General features: G+C 36.7%; 2 protein-coding genes across 2 annotated transcripts; both read right to left on the minus strand.

Moving 5' to 3' along the window:
* Positions 1-1405: 1405 nt before the first annotated feature.
* Positions 1406-12111, minus strand: LOC121266220 (folate-biopterin transporter 1, chloroplastic-like). Its single transcript, XM_041169994.1, has 9 exons — positions 11801-12111; positions 10129-10364; positions 9789-9853; positions 9521-9683; positions 3057-3205; positions 2717-2968; positions 2430-2598; positions 2236-2328; positions 1406-1721 (listed from the first exon to the last, which is right to left on the minus strand). Exons 1-9 carry the CDS (start codon positions 12057-12059, stop codon positions 1425-1427), a joined length of 1683 nt encoding a protein of 560 aa, XP_041025928.1. The 5' UTR covers positions 12060-12111; the 3' UTR covers positions 1406-1424.
* A 3317-nt stretch (positions 12112-15428) lies between these two features.
* Positions 15429-18194, minus strand: LOC121266230 (FCS-Like Zinc finger 8). Its single transcript, XM_041170004.1, has 3 exons — positions 17242-18194; positions 16282-17163; positions 15429-15821 (listed from the first exon to the last, which is right to left on the minus strand). The coding sequence occupies exons 2-3, from the start codon at positions 17139-17141 to the stop codon at positions 15719-15721; spliced, it is 963 nt and encodes a 320-aa protein (XP_041025938.1). The 5' UTR covers positions 17142-17163; positions 17242-18194; the 3' UTR covers positions 15429-15718.
* Positions 18195-20345: the final 2151 nt, after the last annotated feature.

Here is a 20345-nt window from a genome sequence, read left to right on the forward strand (position 1 = left end):
CCCCAAAAAAATTAATATAAGGAAGGAATTCTTGAATTTTATAAGAACCTGCCAATGGTTTTGCATAGCAATACCATGCAAGAGATTGATCCATTATTAATATTGATACCGCTATCGGTTTTGTATTTAAAAATTATATATGATTAGCTGCATATATATATATATATATATATATATATATATATATTTTATTATTATTAGTGACCCTAATAATTGGCATCCTCCTTGATATTTTTGCTGTGTCATGAGTTGGGTATACAAGTTATGAGAGACAATATTTTAAGCTCATGACTAATGGCAAACTTGAGTAGGAATAGGATATATAACATTAAACATCCATCCTGAATTTAAGACTTAAATAGTAGTTGTACATAGTACTGGGACATTGACAATGAAACAAAAAGCTAAAATTTGGTGTAATATAATAATATATACATATCAAAATTAAATTAAAAGAAAAGACTGAAGAGTGTGACTGGAGCATGCATGCATGCATGAAATGATCAAATTATAGAATATGATATGATAGAGGGAAATCTAACACGGTGGTCCGCATGTGCTGTGGTGTGGCCTAGCGCGATAGCAGCTCATGAGAGGGTTCAATTGGTGGTGGGAATTAATGTGGGATCCTCATCATCCTCTTTATATATGTACGTACGTTGGGATTCTTTTGAAAACTGAAATCAGACCTTCAACACTCGACACGACACCAGATATGGATAACTTCTTCCTAGGGCCCACCACGTGGATTGCACAATCAGTTTGTCCCTTATGTCGGTCTCCCTTCGCTCAAGTGTCCCTTTGTTTCTCCTGTAGTGGGCAACATTCCCCTGTTGTCTGAGATGTAGTCTTTTGGTTTTTGGTTTTGTGTCTCTCTCCTAATTTATGGCTAAAATTGAGAGAAGAAAAGATGTTTAGGCTTAGGGGAGTGGGATTGTGTCCACTCCACAGCCTTCATTTATGATGTACATTATTTCTGTGAAGAGTTAAAGACGCTAACATCTAGCGTTTCCAAGGAAATCAAATACCGTGTTCTTTAGTGAGTTGCTATACTAAGATATAGAGCCATTGGTCAAGGCAAGCCCAAACAAACAGTACCAAAATGTTGGGGGTGGCAGAAACCTTGATCACATTCTCGGCAATATGATGAACTTACTGCAAGGAAAACCCCTCTCGAGGCTAACCACAACAGCAGTCAACATTGGAATTTCATTTTCAATGTAAAGTAGAGGGGAAAAGATCTTAATACTTACAGATGCTCTCTCTCTCTCTCTCTCTCTCTCTATATATATATATATATATATATATATATATCTGTCTATCTCTCTCAAAAGATTGTAAGCAACAGTACATCACGAGGCTTGCAATTTTACCAAGGGCAAAGATACCGTTAATATATAGAGAATGAGGCAAACAATCAAATCTCAATTAGATTTCATCTCAAGATCTTCACTTTCCTTGTTGGCATCATGATTATCCCGTGGTAAGAGGCCGAGGAGTGGCAAAGGCAACAATGAACTCAAATTACAAAGGATTATCAAAGCCGTCAAGTTATCAAATCTGTCTTTTGTAACACCAAACAGCTGGGTCAGACCAGCACCAATCAGCCCCCCAAGAACGCTTCCTCCATTTGATATGGACATGAGTGTTGCAAAAAGTGTGGCTTCCATTCCCTCTGGACATAGTCTTGCTGCTAGCACAAGAACAGGCATGAAAGAAGCCTGCAGGAAAATTAGCAATTAATTTAACACTAGAATCAGGAGCAGGATAAATTGTCTGCAAACAAGAAATAAGATAGTTGTTCAGGAAATAATGATTCCACGGCAGAGAGAGTACATAACGTCATCCAAGTGGTTATTATCAGATCCATCAGACAAACACAAACAGGATCTTATTTACAAACAGACTAACGCCTTAGAAGTCAAAGTAACCAAAGACCTTGTATCTTTTCGTTTGTTTTAGGCTAGGAAAAAGGTATCTAGAAAGCTTTAAACAGAACAAAAACAACCAGTAGCAGTCACTGGGGAATGCATTTCAGCCAATTCTCCGACCATTCTGCATATACAATAATGCAGTGGGGGACAGTGACATGCATACAACAGGAATTGAAACCAAAATCCTCATATTAACAGAACCCAAAAATCACCATATCAACCACATCAGAGTTATAGGAACAGTAAAGAAACAACTTTCAACTGTGCAGAGAAGTAAAATAGTGAGGTAAAAATGTATCACCTGACCAAGAACTGTTAAAATCAGAGAATCCCCAATTGCAAACCACTCATCACTTATACCAAACTTCCGATTCAATCCCGTTACAAGGAAAACCTGACCAAAATCCATCAATAGAAAAAGGTTAAAAAGGACCATCAAGCACACTCAATCAGACATTATTATGAATGGCCTCAAAAGTGAGTTCCATTACAAACCTGGGTCATTCCAAGAGATGAACCAATAACTGTTGTTACAAGAAAAATCTTCTGCAACTGAACGTTTTTCAGAAATCCATTATACAGTCCAACACCAAGCAGGGATGCCACCGAAGTCACAAGTTTGACACGCCCCAAAAATTCTGGGGTGAAACCAAGTTTATTTGTGCTGTACCAAATCCAAAATAATAAATAAATGAAATCATGTTGCAGATTTGAGTTAGATTTAAAAAGTTAATTTAAAACGCTAAAAGCACCCCTGAAATACATTCGCAGACAAGACATACGTGAAGAAAAACATGGCAGAGTCTGACTGAGGTGTTGCCTGCCACAAGAATATAAATAATGTAGGAAGAAGTACATTGGGCTGCTTGACAGCATCCCACAACTGAGCAATGTTCTGTTTCGAGCTTTCAATAAAGTTTAGACTAGCCAAAGGAAGATTTTTCCCTCTTGCTGGAAGCACGGGTTGTTCTTTTACAAGGACCGCAACTGCTGAAGTAATCAGTGGAAGCAAAGCCGTGATACCAAAAACAAACCTGAGACAGTAAAATTATAACCAAAATGACTGCTTCGAATGATCAATCAGTAGTAGGACATTGTATCCATTCAAAAAAAAACAAGTACCTTACACCGTAAGCATCCACTAGGGAGCCACTAAAGTAGGAGCTCACAATTCCACCAAAAGCCGAGGATCCCCAACACAAGGACTGAAGAGACCCAGACATGCTTTGTGACTCACCACGAGCTCTTTCTACGACCATAGAGTCTACAACCTACAACATGCTTGAGTTTTTTTAAATTATTTGTGAAGTATGCCACAGAAAATCAAGAAGATGAAACACCAAAGATGCATTTCCGAAAAAAAGCAAACTAGACAGTTCTGTCACTTCTAGTATTTGGGAATCAAACCCAACCATCATTTCTGACTCATGTCCTCTGAGTGCCGCTTTCCCTTTTCGATTAATGATAAGATTTTTGGCTAAATGGTCCATAGACCATACAATAACGAGAATTTGAAGCATATGATTGGTGGGGGTGGTAATAAGACACACTATTAACTATCTTGTGATGTTATTATTAAATGGAAAAAATACTATAAAGCCACATCATTCACTCCATATGTGTTATTATTAAATATATATATATATATAATATAGCTAAACTTATGAAATAAAAAAGATATATTCAAATAACTTATTTAAAATTTAAATTATTAATGAAAAATTATATATTTTTAATAAAATTACTAATTTTATTTCAAATAATTAGCTTTTAATTTTCCTAAAGCGGGTTTTTTTGTTTTATCAACTTAAACCATTTTACTTATGGCCTCTCTTCACTCAAATAAAGTTTGTGATTTCTCATCACTAACATAAAAACAAAGGAGAGTAAGGGGCCATAAGATCAAGTAGCTCAACCAAAATCTTAGAAATCAAAATGCTAATATATACATCTTTAAAAAGTTTTATTTGTTGTATACTGCCTAAGATATGCTAACTTAGTTACAGAGTGTTTTTCATTTTCGAGATGAAAGTCTCATGCACAGTTTTGAATGAGGGGAAAAAGTGAGGAATCCTCTTTTTGACTTTGACTATCCCACTATAGTTGCAGCCCCAGTTATACTTCCACGGTAATACATTATAAACCACATGGCGTCGTTTGTTTTTCTTGGGCCCAGCTTGGTGTGTTAGGAGGTGGTTTCGATGGTGTAGTTCTGGGGTGGAAGCTAAATCTTTTGTGTTTAGAAGGAAGGGGGGCAATCTTTTTAGTATTGTTGAAAAGTGTAGGAAATTTATTAAGGTTCTTTACCTTAATGGTGAAGCAATGGTTTGGATGGCTAAGGTAATCGAGGAGTGTCTTGAGTTATTCGGGTTAAAAAGTTTTTTTCCAGACTAGAAGGGAAGGTAATAGAGTTTTCCTTATTCAACTCTCTCATAATTCTTTTGGAAGATTTGTTAAAGTGATTGAGCTGGGTGAGGGTAAGGGGAAAGGAATTATTGTAGTTCCTAAAGGGAGAAATGGTAGCGGCTGGTCTAGATTCGTGACGAAGGTGCGTGAGGTCGTTGGGTCTAGACCCTCTGTTCTTGTTCTAGAAAACAGAGATTCTTTTGGAGATGAGAAGGAGAAAAGTTCCAGAGAAACTCCTTACTTAGCTGCTGCAATGAAACCTGTAGATGTTGATGTTGGTTTCAAAAATAGGTGTGAATTGGTTGAATCTTCAGGAAGAATCAAGAAGGTGAGCTTGAAGGAGACGAACTGTCGTAGGACCTCTTCAGTACAGGGTGACGATTCGAGTCCCAAGATGTGGAAAAAAGTGGGGCAAGTTGAGGGGTCTCTCTGGCATATACGGGCGGAATTAATGGGTTGGAAAGATAAAATTGGTTCCTTATTATTTTCAGTTGATAAGGGTTTGGGTCTCTTGATGGGCTTGAGTAATATGAAGTGTGGGCCTAAGTCAGATAAGCCTAATGGGAGTAAGGTGTTTGTGCCTATTCGAGGCCCAGGTGGAAAGACCAACGAGGTGGTCTATCGGCAGATTGGGGCTAGGCTTCGCTTTTCAGCTACAGTGGTTTCCCCTGTGCAGAAGTCTGGCCCACCACCTCAGATAGGGTCACGGCGAGGTGTGAACCGTCGGGGACCTTTTGGTGGCAAGTTCTGCGGCATTTAACAGCACGACAGGAGTTGGGCTCATTGAATGCAATCGCCCGTTAGCCTTTGGGCTTCCTCCTTTGGCTATGATGGACTACGATGGTCAAAGTCCTGGTCCATCATCACAGAAAAAGTCGCCGGTGAGGTGCGAGCCGACGGGGACTGTGGAGTTGTCAAGATCGACAGTTGTGAACAGTGACGAGGGGTATTTTTCTGCTGCGAAGATGGTGTGTGCTCAGTCCAGGGAGGATTTGGGTTCGATTCTATCTGGGTCTTCACAGAAGGGGTCAACAGAGGTTTGGGGGGGGGGTCTTCTAGCTGTTTCCCGTCGATGTGCTTGTCCTTGCAGGGTGGATTGGAGGTTGGTGTGCTGTCCAGGGAGGATTTGGCTGACGATGCTAGGGCTGGGGTTTTGGAGGAGTGTTGTGATGGGGTAAAGGGATTAGTTTCTTCTGTGGAAGTAGTGCCCTGCACTCTTCTAAAAAATTCTGATTTACAGGTGGTGTTGGGGGGAGGGGAAGACTCAATTTCGTGTGAGTCAAGGGAGACTTTAGAATCTGATGAGGATGGTGATCCTGTCCCTTTGAGTTATTTGAATCCACTTGAATGGCCTTGTAACTCTTCTGATTGGATTCTGAGGAAGGTTGAAGAGATCAGAGATGTTGTGGGGATTTCTTGTAATGGTTATGATGAAAAGTTCAGAGCTCTTTTAATTGCTATTGAAGTGGGTCAACCTGCTTTGGCCAAATCTGCTGCAAAAAAGGAGAGGGAACTTAAAAGGTTGGAGTGTTCTATCACCTATAAGTCAACGATGGGAGTGTTTGGAGGGAAAAAGGTAAGGAAAGGGCTGTCACTGGTTTGTCATGAAACCCAAAATCATTTCTAGGAATGTTCAGGGTTTAAATTATTATAGGTAGTGTTTAAGGGTGAAATATTGGCTGCGTCAATGGAAGGCTGATGTTATTTGCCTTCAAGAAACCAAGCTGAAATTTGTGAATAAAGCCATAGTTCAAAGTTTATGGAACTGTAGTAGTGTGGGTTGGGTAGAGCTGGTCTCTAATGAGGCCTTGGGTGGTATCATTATATTGTGGAATAGGAGGGTGGTGGAGCGGGTGGATCATTTTGTGGGGGGAATTCTTGGTGGCTTGTCATTTTAAGAATATTGAGGGTGGGTTTGAGTGGGCGTTTGCTGGGGTTTATGACCCTAATGTGGATAGTAGGAGGATTCATTTATGGGAAGAAATGTCGGGTGTGTGTAGTTGGTGGAATTTACCTTGGTGTTTTGGAGGGGACTTTAATCTTACTCGGTTTCCTAATTAGAGGTCAGGGGATTCATATTTTTCAAGTGCTATGGCTAATTTTTTAGATTTAATTTTTTATTTAAATTTGATAGATTTGCCTTTGGTGGGAGGAGATTATTCATGGTCTAATGGCAGATCTTCTTCTAGGTTGGATAGGTTTCTGGTCTCGTCTTCTTGGGAAGCACACTTTTTGGGTTTAATGCAGAAAATTTTGCCAAGACTGTGTTCCAATCACTTCCCCATTATGTTGGATTGTGGTGGTATTGTGAGTAGAAGAAGTTATTTTAAATTTGAGAACATGTGGCTTAAGGTTGAAGGTTTTGGGGAAAAGGTTAGAGGCTGGTGGAATTCCTATAATGTTACTAGCACTCCTAGCTTTGTTCTGGCTAGAAAGTTAAAATATCTTAAGAAAGACTTGGTGAGATGGAATAAAGTGGAGTCTGGGTTGTTGGATACCAAGAGGAAGCGGCTTATAGAGGAGAAGCAATTTTTGGAAGAAAAGGAGGTGAAAGGGTTGTTATTGGAAGAGGAAAGAACCAGAAAACTAGGAGTGGTTTCTGAACTGGAAAATTTAGCCTTGATGGAAGAGATTTCATGGAGGCCAAAATCGAGGGTGTTGTGGCTGAAGGAGGGGTATAGGTGTTCTAAATTTTTTCATCAAATGGCAAACTCTCATAAAAGATATAATGCGATTGGGATCATTCGTGATGGGGACAGGTTGATTACGGATCAAGAAGATGTTAAGGCCCACATTGTGAATTTTTATGAGCTGCTGTTTTCAGGAAATTTTTCTTGGAGACCAAAACTGGACAGTCTTGCTTTTAATTCTATAGAGCAGTTGGATGCTGTGTGGTTGGAAAGAGAGTTTGAAGAAGATGAAATGCTAGATGTGGTAAAGGGTATGGACAAGGATAAGGCTCCGGGTCCATATGGGTTCACTTTGGCTTTTTTTCAAGATTGCTGGAACGTTGTTAGAGATGATATCATGAAGGTGTTTGCTGAGTTTCATTCGTATAGGAGGTTTGAGAAGAGCTTGAATGCTAATTTCATTGCTCTTATTCCAAAGAAGGCAGGGGCTGTGGAGATAAGAGAATTTAGGCCTATTAGTCTGGTGAATGGTATTTATAAAATTATCTCAAAGGTGCTGGCAAATCATTTGAGTAGGGTGATGGAGAGAATTATTTCACCATCTCAAAATGCTTTTGTGAGAGGAAGGCAGATCTTAGATTCTGTTTTAATTGCTAATGAATGTTTGGAGAGTAGGTTGAAGGTGGGGAAAGCTGGGATTCTTATTAAATTGGATATGGAAAAGGCTTACGATCATGTAAGCTGGGATTTTCTTGTTTATTTACTGAGGAGATTTGGTTTTGGTGCTAAATGGAGCTCGTGGATTATGCATTGTGTTTCGACTTCAAAATTTTCTATATTAGTGAATGGTGAACCGGCTGGTTTCTTTTGTAGTTCTCGCGGTTTGAGGCAAGGCAATCCCATTTCCCCCTTTCTTTTTGTTATGGTTATGGAAGCTTTGAGTAGAATGTTTGAGAGGGCTGTGGAGGGTAATCTGCTGTCCAGTTTTGTGGTGGCTAATGAGACTAGGAATTGTTTAAAGATCTCTCATTTGTTATTTGCTGATGATACCTTAATTTTTAGTGAGCCTGATTTGGATAATTTTCATGTTTTAAGAGCACTTTTGCTATATTTCAAAGCTGCTTTGGGGTTAAGAGTTAATTCGGAGTCTGAAATTGTTCCTGTGGGTGATGTTCAGAATTTATCAGACCTGGCTAATTTACTGGGGTGCAGAATCTCTTCTTTGCCTTTGAGGTATCTTGGGCTTCCTTTGGGAGCCTCTTTTAAAGTTGTCAATATATGGGATGGGATGATTGAAAATATTGAAAGGAGGTTAGCAGGTTGGAAGAGGATCTACAGATCAAAGTTGGTGCTTGAAAGAGAGGATAGTATGGTGTGGATCCTTGCTGGAAATGCTAAGTTTTCAGTCTCATCTTATTACAGATTTTTGTCAAGTCATAGTAGTTGTGTTTTTCCTTGGAAAAGTATATGGAAAGTGAAAGTTCCCAGTAAGGTTGCTTTTTTCTGTTGGGTGGCATCTTTGGGTAAAGTATTAACGACTGATAATCTTAAAAGGAGAGGTCTGTTTATAGCTGATTGGTGTGTCATGTGTAAAAGGGCAGGAGAATCTGTAAATCATCTTTTTCTTCACTGCGAAGTGTCAAGATTCTTGTGGACTGAGTTTTGAGTTGGACAGGTTTACATTGGGTAATGCCTAGAGAAGTGGTGGATTTATTGGAAGGGTGAAAGGGTTTGAAGGGCTGTAAGAAGGCGGGGAGAGTTTGGAAGATGATACCTCTTTGTCTTATGTGGTGCATATGGGTTTGAAAGAAATGGGAGATGCTTCGAAGATAAAGAACGCTCATTGGGAGATCTGAGGGATTTTTTCTTGAGTACTTTGAGTTCTTGGGTTAAAGTGTTTGTAATGGAGGATAATTTTCTGCACTTGTTTTAGTTTTCTGGCATTTAGTTTCTTTTCATTTGTGGAAATTGAAGATGTTTCCTTTGTATACGTCCTGTGTACTTGGGCTTATGCCTATTTCTTGAATAAATTATTACTTATAAAAAAAAAATTAAACCGCGTGGCATTCCTTCTGGTTCAATAGACAGGACCCACCTAGATCGAAAGCCAGCGCCAAAAGCAGAGACAAGGAAAGCGAGGGTGATAGTCAGTATAGGGAGCACCCCTCCAGTTCCATCTAATTTAGTTATCCTGCACATCACGCAGCTCTACAACTAGTATGGATTAATGATTTATGTTTTAATGGGCATTCCGAGGGTTGTCATACCTCTTAAGGCTGCCTTTGTTCTAAGATGATATGGGGTTGTCTATTATCAATAGCAACTACAGGTGCTTAGTTTGACATGGAGAATGACATACTTGGGCTCTCTAGGTGCAAAATCATCTTCCTCTTAGAAATTTTTATGTGCAAAGCCTAAACTTCTGCCATCGGTGGCAACCATGTGAAAGATTTTATTTGTATCAAATAGGATATATAGCTTCCATAACAATCCATCTATACATAACTATAAATAGTATCTTGGACACAATAATCTACAAGAGATACTTACAACATCAGAGAATGCTACAGAAAGTGATCCTAGCAGTATGCAGAAAGCAGCATCATACTTGCTGTCAACAAAGTTGGCCATCAAAGTCCAAGACAGTGCACCAAGAAGTCCAGATAGAATCAAATATGACCTTCTTCGGTAACCAAAAAGTGGGACAGAATCGCTGCAGTGACCAAACAATTCCTTCAATAATGTACAGAAACGAAAACATATATACTTTTAAATAATGGGAAGGAAATTTGGGGTGAGATGGTAGATAGACTCACACCTTATAAACCCATAGAGAGGTTTGACAAGCCACGGTAATGCTGAAAAACCAGATATGACAGCTGTCTAGTGAACCACATATAATTTGTCAGTCTTTCAGTTATAAAAATAAATCTGCTGATTCCCCTATAAAAAGATGAATCCATCAACTATTAACTTTTGAATAAAATCCTGCATGAGCAGAAAGTATGATAGGACATCAATCAAGATATTCCTTCATTTGAACAATAGTCACAATTTACTCTTCACAACTACATCTTTGAAGGAAGCGACAGGGTATGAGTTGTATATCTAATATATAATTCCAATGACAATCAATAGAACCAATTAAGATCAAATACCTCTGCTGGTTCAAGATGCAAATCGTCCTTCAAGTAAAAACTGACAGCAAGCCTTGCAAGGCCCAAAACACCTTGTACAAAATATACCATAGCAACTGCCACATTATCTGGGGACAACTCCACCCCAAAGCATTTCACCGTCCTCATGTGATATTTGTTCTTGCGAGGAGCAGTTTTAGTAGAAGAGGCTGCCTCTCCATCCACACTCGTCGTCAGCATATCCCCTTTTCCTGCACCTGGATTAAGCACACACAACAACAATGGGAGAAACAGAGGTTAGGAACTGTGGGTTAAAGCAAATCAGGGAGCCTCCTATATTGAATTACTGTCTGAAAGCTGGAATGAAAGCAAAATTGTTCAACAAGGAGCCTTGCCTCTATTCATTCTAGTCTTTAGTTAAAAAATGCAACTCCAATCTCCAAGATAGTCTCTTCAAAGCTTGAAGATAACAAAAATTCACTCAAAAAAAGAGCTACTCTACCTTAAACAATCTGATAACCCAAAAGTTTCAGTCTCGGACTTCCTCAACTACACTAAAGTTCAAATTAGCAGGAATTTGATGCCTATATCCAGGTCAAGTTTCACAAAACTTGAAGATTATTAACAATGCTTGGGTGTCAGCTACCCTCGCTCATAAAGTCTCTTGTTCTTATAAAAAAGAACTATGAAATCCTTAGAGGTTGGCTCAAGTGGTAAAGGCCTTGGTCTTGGGGGTATGCTCCCTCCAGGTCTACGGTTCAAATCCTCTTGGGTGCACACAATTTCTAGGAGACATCAGACTGGGGAAACTTCCTCTTGAATTACCCAATGTACACTAACGGAAAACTCCTTACTGAGGGCCTATGCACCCCAGGGATTAATCGGGACTTTGTTCTTGGACACCCGGTGCCAATTAAAAAAAAAAGAACAGTGAATCTCATCTAGTTCAAAACAAGGGGACGAGGATCCATTTCATTGTCGAGCCTATAAGATCTAATAAACCTCTAATGACAAGAAAAAAGATAAATTAAAATAAACCAATGAGCTCTAACTCAACAGTGCCTCCGGCTAATATTCTGTGGAGGGTGAGGTAGCGGTTCAAGTTCCACTGAATGCTTGTCTTAACTTATCAATCAAGATTAAACACCAAAGGTGCTGAATCGAAGAAACCTTGGCCGGACTCAACCCCAATTAAGTACGAAATCTGAAATCGTAGTTTCTATCTCAAGACTTCAAATACTGTTACCATTAAAACATTTCCATTCTTCTTCTCTTTTTCCAAGTATTTCGAAGAAGAATTATTTTTTTATTAGTGAGTTGAAGAAGGGAAGGACTGGATGAGGGCCATTAATTAAACATTTCCGATCAATCATTATCTAAGGCAATACTTAGATAATCATTCAACATACTTAGATAATCATTCAACATCACCGTTGCCCAACCCAGATCAAAGCCAGCCACTAAACGGGTCCACTTGCATCATTATCGTCATCATTTCATCATATCTAAACATAAAAACTTGTATTTTGGATGCCTAGAAATCAAAAGAAAAGTACGAGTGAAACCAAGAACACTACCAAGTCCCAACTACTATTCGAGATTCCAAATCTTCCTTTCCTTTTACCAATTTTTTTGGCTCAGAAAGAAAACAAATTATATACCAGTCTCGTAATGCAATGCAAGGAAAATTTACCGTTTCTGGAATCCGCAAGAGGGACGTCGTCCTCGCCCTGCAAGTGAGACGGAGAAGGCGCCCGTATCGTAACCGCGACGGACATTTCCTTATCGGGAAGCTTCCGACGGGGTCTCCGTCGAGTCCTTCTATGTGGCCCGGCAACCAAAGCTCTGGTTCTCCGTGGAATCCGAGAGATTGGAGGAGAGGAGATAAAGGACAAAATCGGATTTTGCAAGGGTAAGACTGAGATTGAAGAAAAAGTAGACGCGGATGCCATTACATATAATTTAATCAAGGCTTGATTTTAGATGTTCAGTGTGTTGTAACACAACATTCAGAAAAGTGCCTAAAAAATAACCCCTACCAAAAAAAGAGTGACTCGCCTGTGCATGGACACGTAGAGAGAGCCAATCGCTAAGGCCTGAATGGTTAAGACCATGGGCCTCGGCTCAAAAATATTGCTGTTTTGAGAAATGGGCTCGTGGATCTAATGATTTCTTAATTGAGATAGTAAATGCCTTGTATTTTCTTAACTTACAAACAGCTCAAAATCTCTTTTTCCGTCATCTAGCAAACATCATCGTTAAAACATATATAGGGATGAGAGACGCCGGTTCAGGAGAAATGGTATTTACAATGAGTAATGATATATACATAATATATTGTATAATATATTACATAATAATATTATAAAATGAGGGTATTTTTATAAAATGATATTACTTTTATCAAATGTTTTATAAAAATACTTATCATTTAAAACATAGTTATATAAAGTGTTGTGAAAAATATTGTGTATCATTTTTCATTTGCAATTGTGAAGTGCGCAAAGGTGGTGCAATTATTTTAAAAAAAGTGAGTAAATACAATATTCACATGAAAAAATTAATTAATTTTTTAATAGTGAACCTTACTCTTTTTTAAATCAATTGTACGGTGCTTACGCACTCTATGACTGTATGTGATATTACTCATGTTTCAAACAGTGATGACATATAACATGGTTGGCATATCTATTTTGCAGTAAATAAAAAGAAGTGATCTATGTCAAATTTTAAATTTTCTAAAAAAATCAGTCATTGTATGAAAATATAAAAATATATATATTTAACTATCTCAAACATGAAAAGATATCAAGGGAAGCTTATGGATGTTTGGACACTTAAAATATTTTAAGATACCTTTAAATAGTAGTAAAATGTTTTGATTTAAAATATTTTATTTGATTTTGAGGCGAGAGAAAAGTTGCACAAAATATTATAAAGATAAAAAATTATTTGAATAAAATTGTTTCATATAATTTTTGTTTTAAAAATTACAAAAATTGTATGATTTTTTGTGTTTTGCTTGAAAATTTAGAAAATTTGTATCGGATTTTTGTGTTTTGCTTGAAAATTTAAAAAAATTGTATTGAATTTTATGTTTAGACAATGATCAGGTAATAATTAGACGAAAAATTAAAATTTAAAAATTATTTTGTATATGAATAATATTTGGGAATGAAATTATCTGATAATATCTTATTACACAATTGGGTCATGTAATGTTAGCTCTTGGTATAGAACCAAAAGCATTTTGTTACGAGGAAGAAGAGTTAATTGGATAAGTACTCTCCAAACGTATATCATGTTATATCATTTTAGATTACCCATCAATATGATTGTTCTACATAGAATTGTTCATCCGAGTTTCGGCTCGAGAATCGAGGTATACCAGGATCGAAACCCGGACTAGATTAGAACGGGTCAAATCCAAGCTAGAACTTGGATTGAAATCAATTTTTAAAAATCCGGAACTTGGGTTCGGGGTTGCATCCCGCATCCCTCCTTTTTTTTTTTTAATCAAAGTCTAAATGTTATGAATATTATTAATGCAGCATTCAAACGCTATTTATTTAATTTTTTAAATCAAACTTACATGTTCCTTAACTATCAATAAAAAGCCGCATTGAAAAGAGAGTAAGAAAAAAAAAACTATAAAATGGATGATTTATTGAACATAATATGGTTTGGTTTTTTTTTTTTTTTTTTTTTTTTGAGTTTTTGTCCATTTAGTTGCTAGAAAAGAACAAAAAATTTAGAACATCATAACATCCGAACTTAAAAAAAAATAAAAAAATAAATAAAATAAAAAAATCCGGGTGCCAAGTTGTAAACCCGAATTTTGGGCTTAAAACTCAATATCCCGATCGGGTGTACCAAGATTTTTCTATGTTAATACTGGCTCAAATTTGTTTCGGGTTGAAACCTGATTATATGAGTTCCAAACTAGGTCAAGAAAAAATACGACCCGAATGAACAAGCCTAGTGAAGGCAAACGGTACTAAGGTTGGCATTCTAACCTGGATTTGAAAAAAAAAAGACACTTAGTGAGAAAGAAAACAGTAACCAATTTGTATTTGTTCTTTTTTCAACCGTTTGAAGTGGGTTCAACTTGCATGGTGGACACCATTTTTTATAAAAAAAAAAATATGACGCAAAAGGAGCATCACCTCCAAACCTACCGCTGAATTGAAATGGAGATTGATAGGCCAATAATCGAAGCTTGGTTTCAGTCATGTCTCTTTCTTGCCCACTCGCCAAATGCTGCAAGTCTCGCCTCAACTTTTTGGGAGGGTTGTTCATCCTCCTTTTATTTCGCGGTTTTACCGTTTTATGGACCAAATAGTTCCGATACTGTGAGCTTGAGGACTTCAAAGAAAGTAATAGCCATATCTATTATCTATATTGTAATCTCGAAGAGACTGATCAATTTAAAAGCTTGTTTTTAGATACAAGGTACTTCGATAACTTTCACGAGGGCTAGAGATGAAGATTGAAAGAGGCCTCGAAGCGTGAGCTTCCTGATATCAAGGATGTGAAGTCACAATTTATCTCAAAAATTTAAATTAATAAAAAAAATAAATTTTATTATTTATTTTATATTTTAACACTCTTTCTCACTTATGTAATAAACTCTCCCTCAATATATAGTTCAACAAATAAAATATTTAATTAAATAAAATAAAATATGAATTCAAGATTCGAATTTAAGACTTATGTTTTAATATTATGTAAAATAATTACTTATCTCAAAAATTTAAACCAATTAAAAGAGATCAATTTTACTATTTATTTTATAACTTAACCGTAGCAATACTTGGGATTAAGATGTCGTTTGGATTCGAAGATGAGTTGAGATAAGTTGTGAATAGTAGTGAGATGGGTTGTGAATAGTAATGAGATTTGTGAGTTAAAGTTAATGAATAGTAATGAACAGTAGTGAGATGAGTTGAGATAAATTGAGATGAGTTGTGAATACAAACCGAACCTAAGAAGTAAGAAAATAAAAAGATACTTCAGTAAATACGCAGAATCATTCGCTCGAAATAGTCACTAAACTATACCCTCGAAGTAGTGATTCTCAGCACTGTGGTATAAAGAAATGGAACTCGCTAGAACTCTTGATAATTTGATTTCAAAGCTTGACAAAATGGGCAATTGATCATTGGAGATGTGGAAAGAGGACATAAGAAAAGAATCTATTTTCAAGTGAGGTCATTGGTGCTATGTGCTTAATTATTAGATGATTAAATTAATATAAACAAAAATAATGTGAGCTTTAGTCATGCATCATCATCATCACAAACTATGAAAAGACAACAATCTGTGGACAAACCCAACAGCATCGCCTATTTTTCAATTCAACAAAATCATCAACTCTACAATATCTAAAGCCCTTTTAGTCCTCCTTACAGGAAGAGTATCAAGAAGTAAAAGCAAACAAGAGAATATGAGTGAGATTACACCAAAGCACGCTCAATTTCCCAGGAAATTCAAGGACCATCCTTATCTTCGGTAAGGAGAACCGACGATACAAAGATTTCCCTTATTAAGTTTCTCGTTTTCTTTTATGGTTCTTTGGAACAAGCAAGATTAATGGAGATTCAGATAGCTATCAGGAACAGGTCCCATCATCATTGGGTCCCAATTTATCCATTCCCTCCTCCAAAACCATCTGCTGGTGGCGGCACTCCCTGCTGCAGAAAGCTTTCTCACCTCTGAAAGAGAAATAGATCAATTAGATTCAAAGTTCCAAACTTGGCTGAGTCTCTGATGATCAAAGACCAAAAATCATTAAATAAGGGTGTATATATTGGAAACACGATCAGTCCAATCAAATCATGCAAGCTACCTCAATCGCCCTGGTATCAACCATCTAAGACAGAACAGAATGGAAACAAAAAATAAAGCCACGATAAAGACTAACAGTGCCCGATCAAGGTCAGTTTATGGTCAGTTTATTCATATAATTAAAGCCATCTAGCATATCCAAATATGAATCATATGGGCATTTTTGCTAGCATAAAACCTACTTTAAGCTTAATTTTCTTTCCCTTAGTAAGAAACCACCATGCTATGGGAGAAAAGATTCCTAACCTTCCACAAATGCATATCTAATATTTCCAAAGGTATCTAATCAACTATTTTTTCTGTCAAATAAAGGAAAATAAGGCCAACCTGTACATGTAAATGTCTTTTCCCTGATCAAGATTCTTCTTGCAAGAGTAACAGAAACTGAGAAAACTTTCAGACGGATAGCTGGACGACTGGTCAGCTAAAAACCCATCTTCTTTTCCGAAACTAGAGAACGCAACCTCAGCACAGCAGCTCTCAACAATGCAATCCTCAAAAATATGGGTGGTTCTGGGGTTAGGCCCATGGGATATCACACAAGTATAGTCCTCTGAGAGCTCCATATCACTTGCAGAAAGACATCCCGCGAAAACCCGGGAAGAATTTGGAGTCTCTATACCTGAATTCCCAGAACCGAATATGGATTTCTTCGCCGGTGACTGAGAAAAGCCGGAAGAAGATGAATCCAGTTGAGAATTCCTCGTCTTGATGCCAAAATCGGCGGGAGATTTGGGCGATTCAGCAGGTGAAAGAACCGAATTTGGAGGATGAGGGATCTGAATCTTAAGGTGGGAACCAAAGAGAACCATTCGGCTTTCAGGTTTGGATAGTTTGGAGTCAAATCTTTCTTCATTGAGAGCATCCACAATAGCTAGACCAATGGCTTTGGAGTTCAAATTGTCCCAGTGGCGTTTTGTTTCGGGTTCTGGGTTTCTGGGGGTGTTTGTTTCGGACCAAAAGGGGTTTCTGAGACCAGAGAATGGCTTGCTATCGAGTATGGAAGTGGGGCTCATCACGGCCTCGGTTTCAGACAACGATTTTGGAGAGAGATTAGTGAACAACCTTGGGCAAATGAAGAGAGACGAAGTGGGTTGTCTGTATTTGCCTGTGGGGGATGGGAGGGGACTAGAGTCTGCCATTGAAGCCTGCTTGCTGCTTGTTGCTCTTGACCTCTTCCTCAGCATACCTCAGAATCTTATAGTACCACTGCAAACATCGAAAAAAGGGGCCCAAAGTTAAAGCTTTCTTCTTTAAACCGAAAGAAAGGAAGACGTTGGGACTCACCCGAAAAAAGTCGTGATCTTTCTTTGTATTAATGACTATCGGAGAAAAGGGTGGTAGTATAGTCAAATCCAACATTCTGATGAAACCCGGAAACCAGAACACCCAAAAGAGGCTCCATGAAACCTGCCCCTGCTAATCCTCTGTAAACTCCATTTTCTGAAGACTCACAGAAACCCAATAAAAAATGAGAAAGGGACCTTTTCCCCGACTTTCTCGCTCTTTCTTCCTCGCTATTTTGTTCAGCAAGAATCACCCATGCTCACAACCGACATGCAAAGAGACTCTCACCAGTCATGATCAGAAGGACCGGACGTGCATGCACCAGACAGCAATAACAAAGAAGGTTTTGTATTTTTGTTCCTCTTTATGGCTAGCTTTTGTTTCCTCCTTTATTTTTTTTATCGTTTTGGATATGTGCGTTCCGCACGGCTATTTCAGCTAAAATGGTTCCTACCACCGAAAGGATTTTAATTTTTAGAGCCTTGCAAACAAGACCCTCAAATAATAAAATCAAATTTGCACAGATTATAAACCAGGCCCCAAAAACCCCTGCGTAATACAAAAAAAACAAAAAACACCCAAGAGCGAGTGAATACTGCCCCCTTCACTCTCTCTCTCTCTCTCCCACAAACTCAGACGTAATCCATCGTCAGTCCTGAAAAATCGCCATGGAGCTGCAGAGAGGGTCAGAAATAAACATAGGCACGCACACAGAGAGACACGGAGGTTGTGGGCTTTGAGGGAGGTGGTGGTAGTTCAGTTGTGAGCGATTTTAAAGACGCGTGTGCATGGGAATCAGTGGATTTGATAAAACCACCCAACACTGTCTGCAAAACGACAGTTCTCTCTCCTAATCTGTTTGCGAAGAAAGAATTGCTACTCCCCTCTCTCTCTCTCTCTCTCTCTCTCTCTGAGTGGAATTATTTCTCGATGATCGGCTATCTCCAGCTCTCAGCATGACAGAGAGGAGCGAATATAAAATGCACGCGTAGAGGCTACAAAGTACAAACACAACAGAGCTTTGGATCGGCTAAAGTTACAGTTCTACATGGCTTTGGATCGGCTCGATCGGCTTGTGGTTACCTTTTAGGGTAATGATAGATGGGTTGGTTTGTATGCATAGATTATTTCACATCATTTTATATTATTTTATTATTATAATTTTTTTTAATTTTCATATAAAATATAATAAATAATTCAACTTTTCAAATTTTAAAATAATAATAATATTAAAAAATAATATTTTATTCAACTAATTTAAAACCATATCATCTTATCACATTTTCCAAACGAGTATTTACAATCTTTTTACCACCACTTTACTATCCTTAGTATATTTTTTTTTTCTTTGAAGTATTTTTTTAATATCTTTAATCATTAAAAAAAAATTTTTAAAATATATAATTTTACTAATAGTTACTTTCTTAACTATTAAGTAAAAGAAGTATTTTTAAAAAATTAAAAAAAAATAGTAGAAGGATAGTAGAAGAGTGGTAAGATTATCATTATTCTACTTTTTAGAGATGGTTTGGATTCAAAAATGAGATGAAATGATTTTAGATAAAATATGAAAGTTAAAAAAAATATTGTTACAATATTATTTTTTAATATTATTATGATTTTAAGATTTGAAAAAGTTAAATTTTTTATTATATTTTAAGTGAAAATTTGAAAAAACTATAATAATGAAATGAAATGAAACACTTTCTTAATCCAAGCGAGTCTAATCATTCCACTAATTTATTTATTTATCTTCATTAATTAACAATGATATATTTGCATATATATTCGGCGTAGAGGTCACCAACCCTAGCTAATATATATACCCATATGGGAGACACACAAACACATCCTACCCGAGGAATCTTGTTCTTTTAAGAAGTGGTTCTTTGGGTACATCTAGGTTTTAAATTCCTACTTAAATCAGCTTGAGAATATAGAGATTCGGGAACATACTAATTGACGTTAATGGGCAGGCAACATTTGTTTATGTTCTTAAATGCATTATTATTATCATTATTGTTACTTGTTCAGTGCATGATTATAACCTGAATTAATCATGTTCATTGGTGACGCTGCTAATTCGGGTTTTTGTCGCCAATTGTATGCCTTCTTTCTTTCACTATTAATATTGTTGTACTCTGCTTTTTCAATTTGTAGAATATAAATCTTATTTAATGGATTTGACTAGGTTGTATACTGAGAAAACAACATATTCATCATCTATGGTTTCTGATCGAATAGATTATTAGTACTCTAATGTTCCATTTCCATTAATTATGTTGATCTTATAAACTAATGTTTCTAAAAGAGTTGAGAAGTGCCAAACGCATAAAGAGATTGCATAAAAGTAATCTCACAAACTAATGTAGTATCTTGTGATATGTTATATTTACTTTATAATAAAATTAACATTACGATTTGACGAACTATATCATGTCACGTCAGTCTGTGAGAAATTTCTTTATAACTAAATTATTTCTCTTTTTAGTGTGTGTGTGTATATATGAACAGGCAATCAGCCTCGTTTGTTTTCAGAGATGAGATGAGATTAAAGTTAAAAAGTTAAATAAAATATTATTAAAATATATTTTTTAATGTTATTTTTGTTTTGAGATTTGAAAAAGTTGAATTGTTTATTTTATTTTAAGTGAAGATTTAAAAAATGTATAATGATGAGATATAAGATTTTCAAAATTTTTAAAATTTTAAATTTAGCTTTGAAAGTAAACCAAGCCTAAGATTCTAAACAATGTTTTATTATTTATCCACCATCCCTCCTGAACTGAGAGATTTATCCATAAATCTAAACGTTTTTTATTTTGCACTCTCAATCATCGAATATTTTAAAATTAAAATTAAAATTAAAATTTTTCACAATGTGACATGAAAAAGTAAAGAACTTGCTGCAACTATTTAACTATTAATAAAAAAATTTGAGAAATATTTTAATGATCATAAAAAAATAAACAACGTTATTTTGAAGTAAAATACTATATATACACAAAACGACATCAGATCAAAAACGTCATTTCATCTTTTTAATGCGAAATTTGGTTATGGGTACCGGATTTTACTCGCATCATATAATCGACTACTTCGAT

The sequence above is a fragment of the Juglans microcarpa x Juglans regia genome, chromosome 1D, assembly GCF_004785595.1.
Source record: "Juglans microcarpa x Juglans regia isolate MS1-56 chromosome 1D, Jm3101_v1.0, whole genome shotgun sequence".
Taxonomy (NCBI): Eukaryota; Viridiplantae; Streptophyta; class Magnoliopsida; order Fagales; family Juglandaceae; genus Juglans; species Juglans microcarpa x Juglans regia.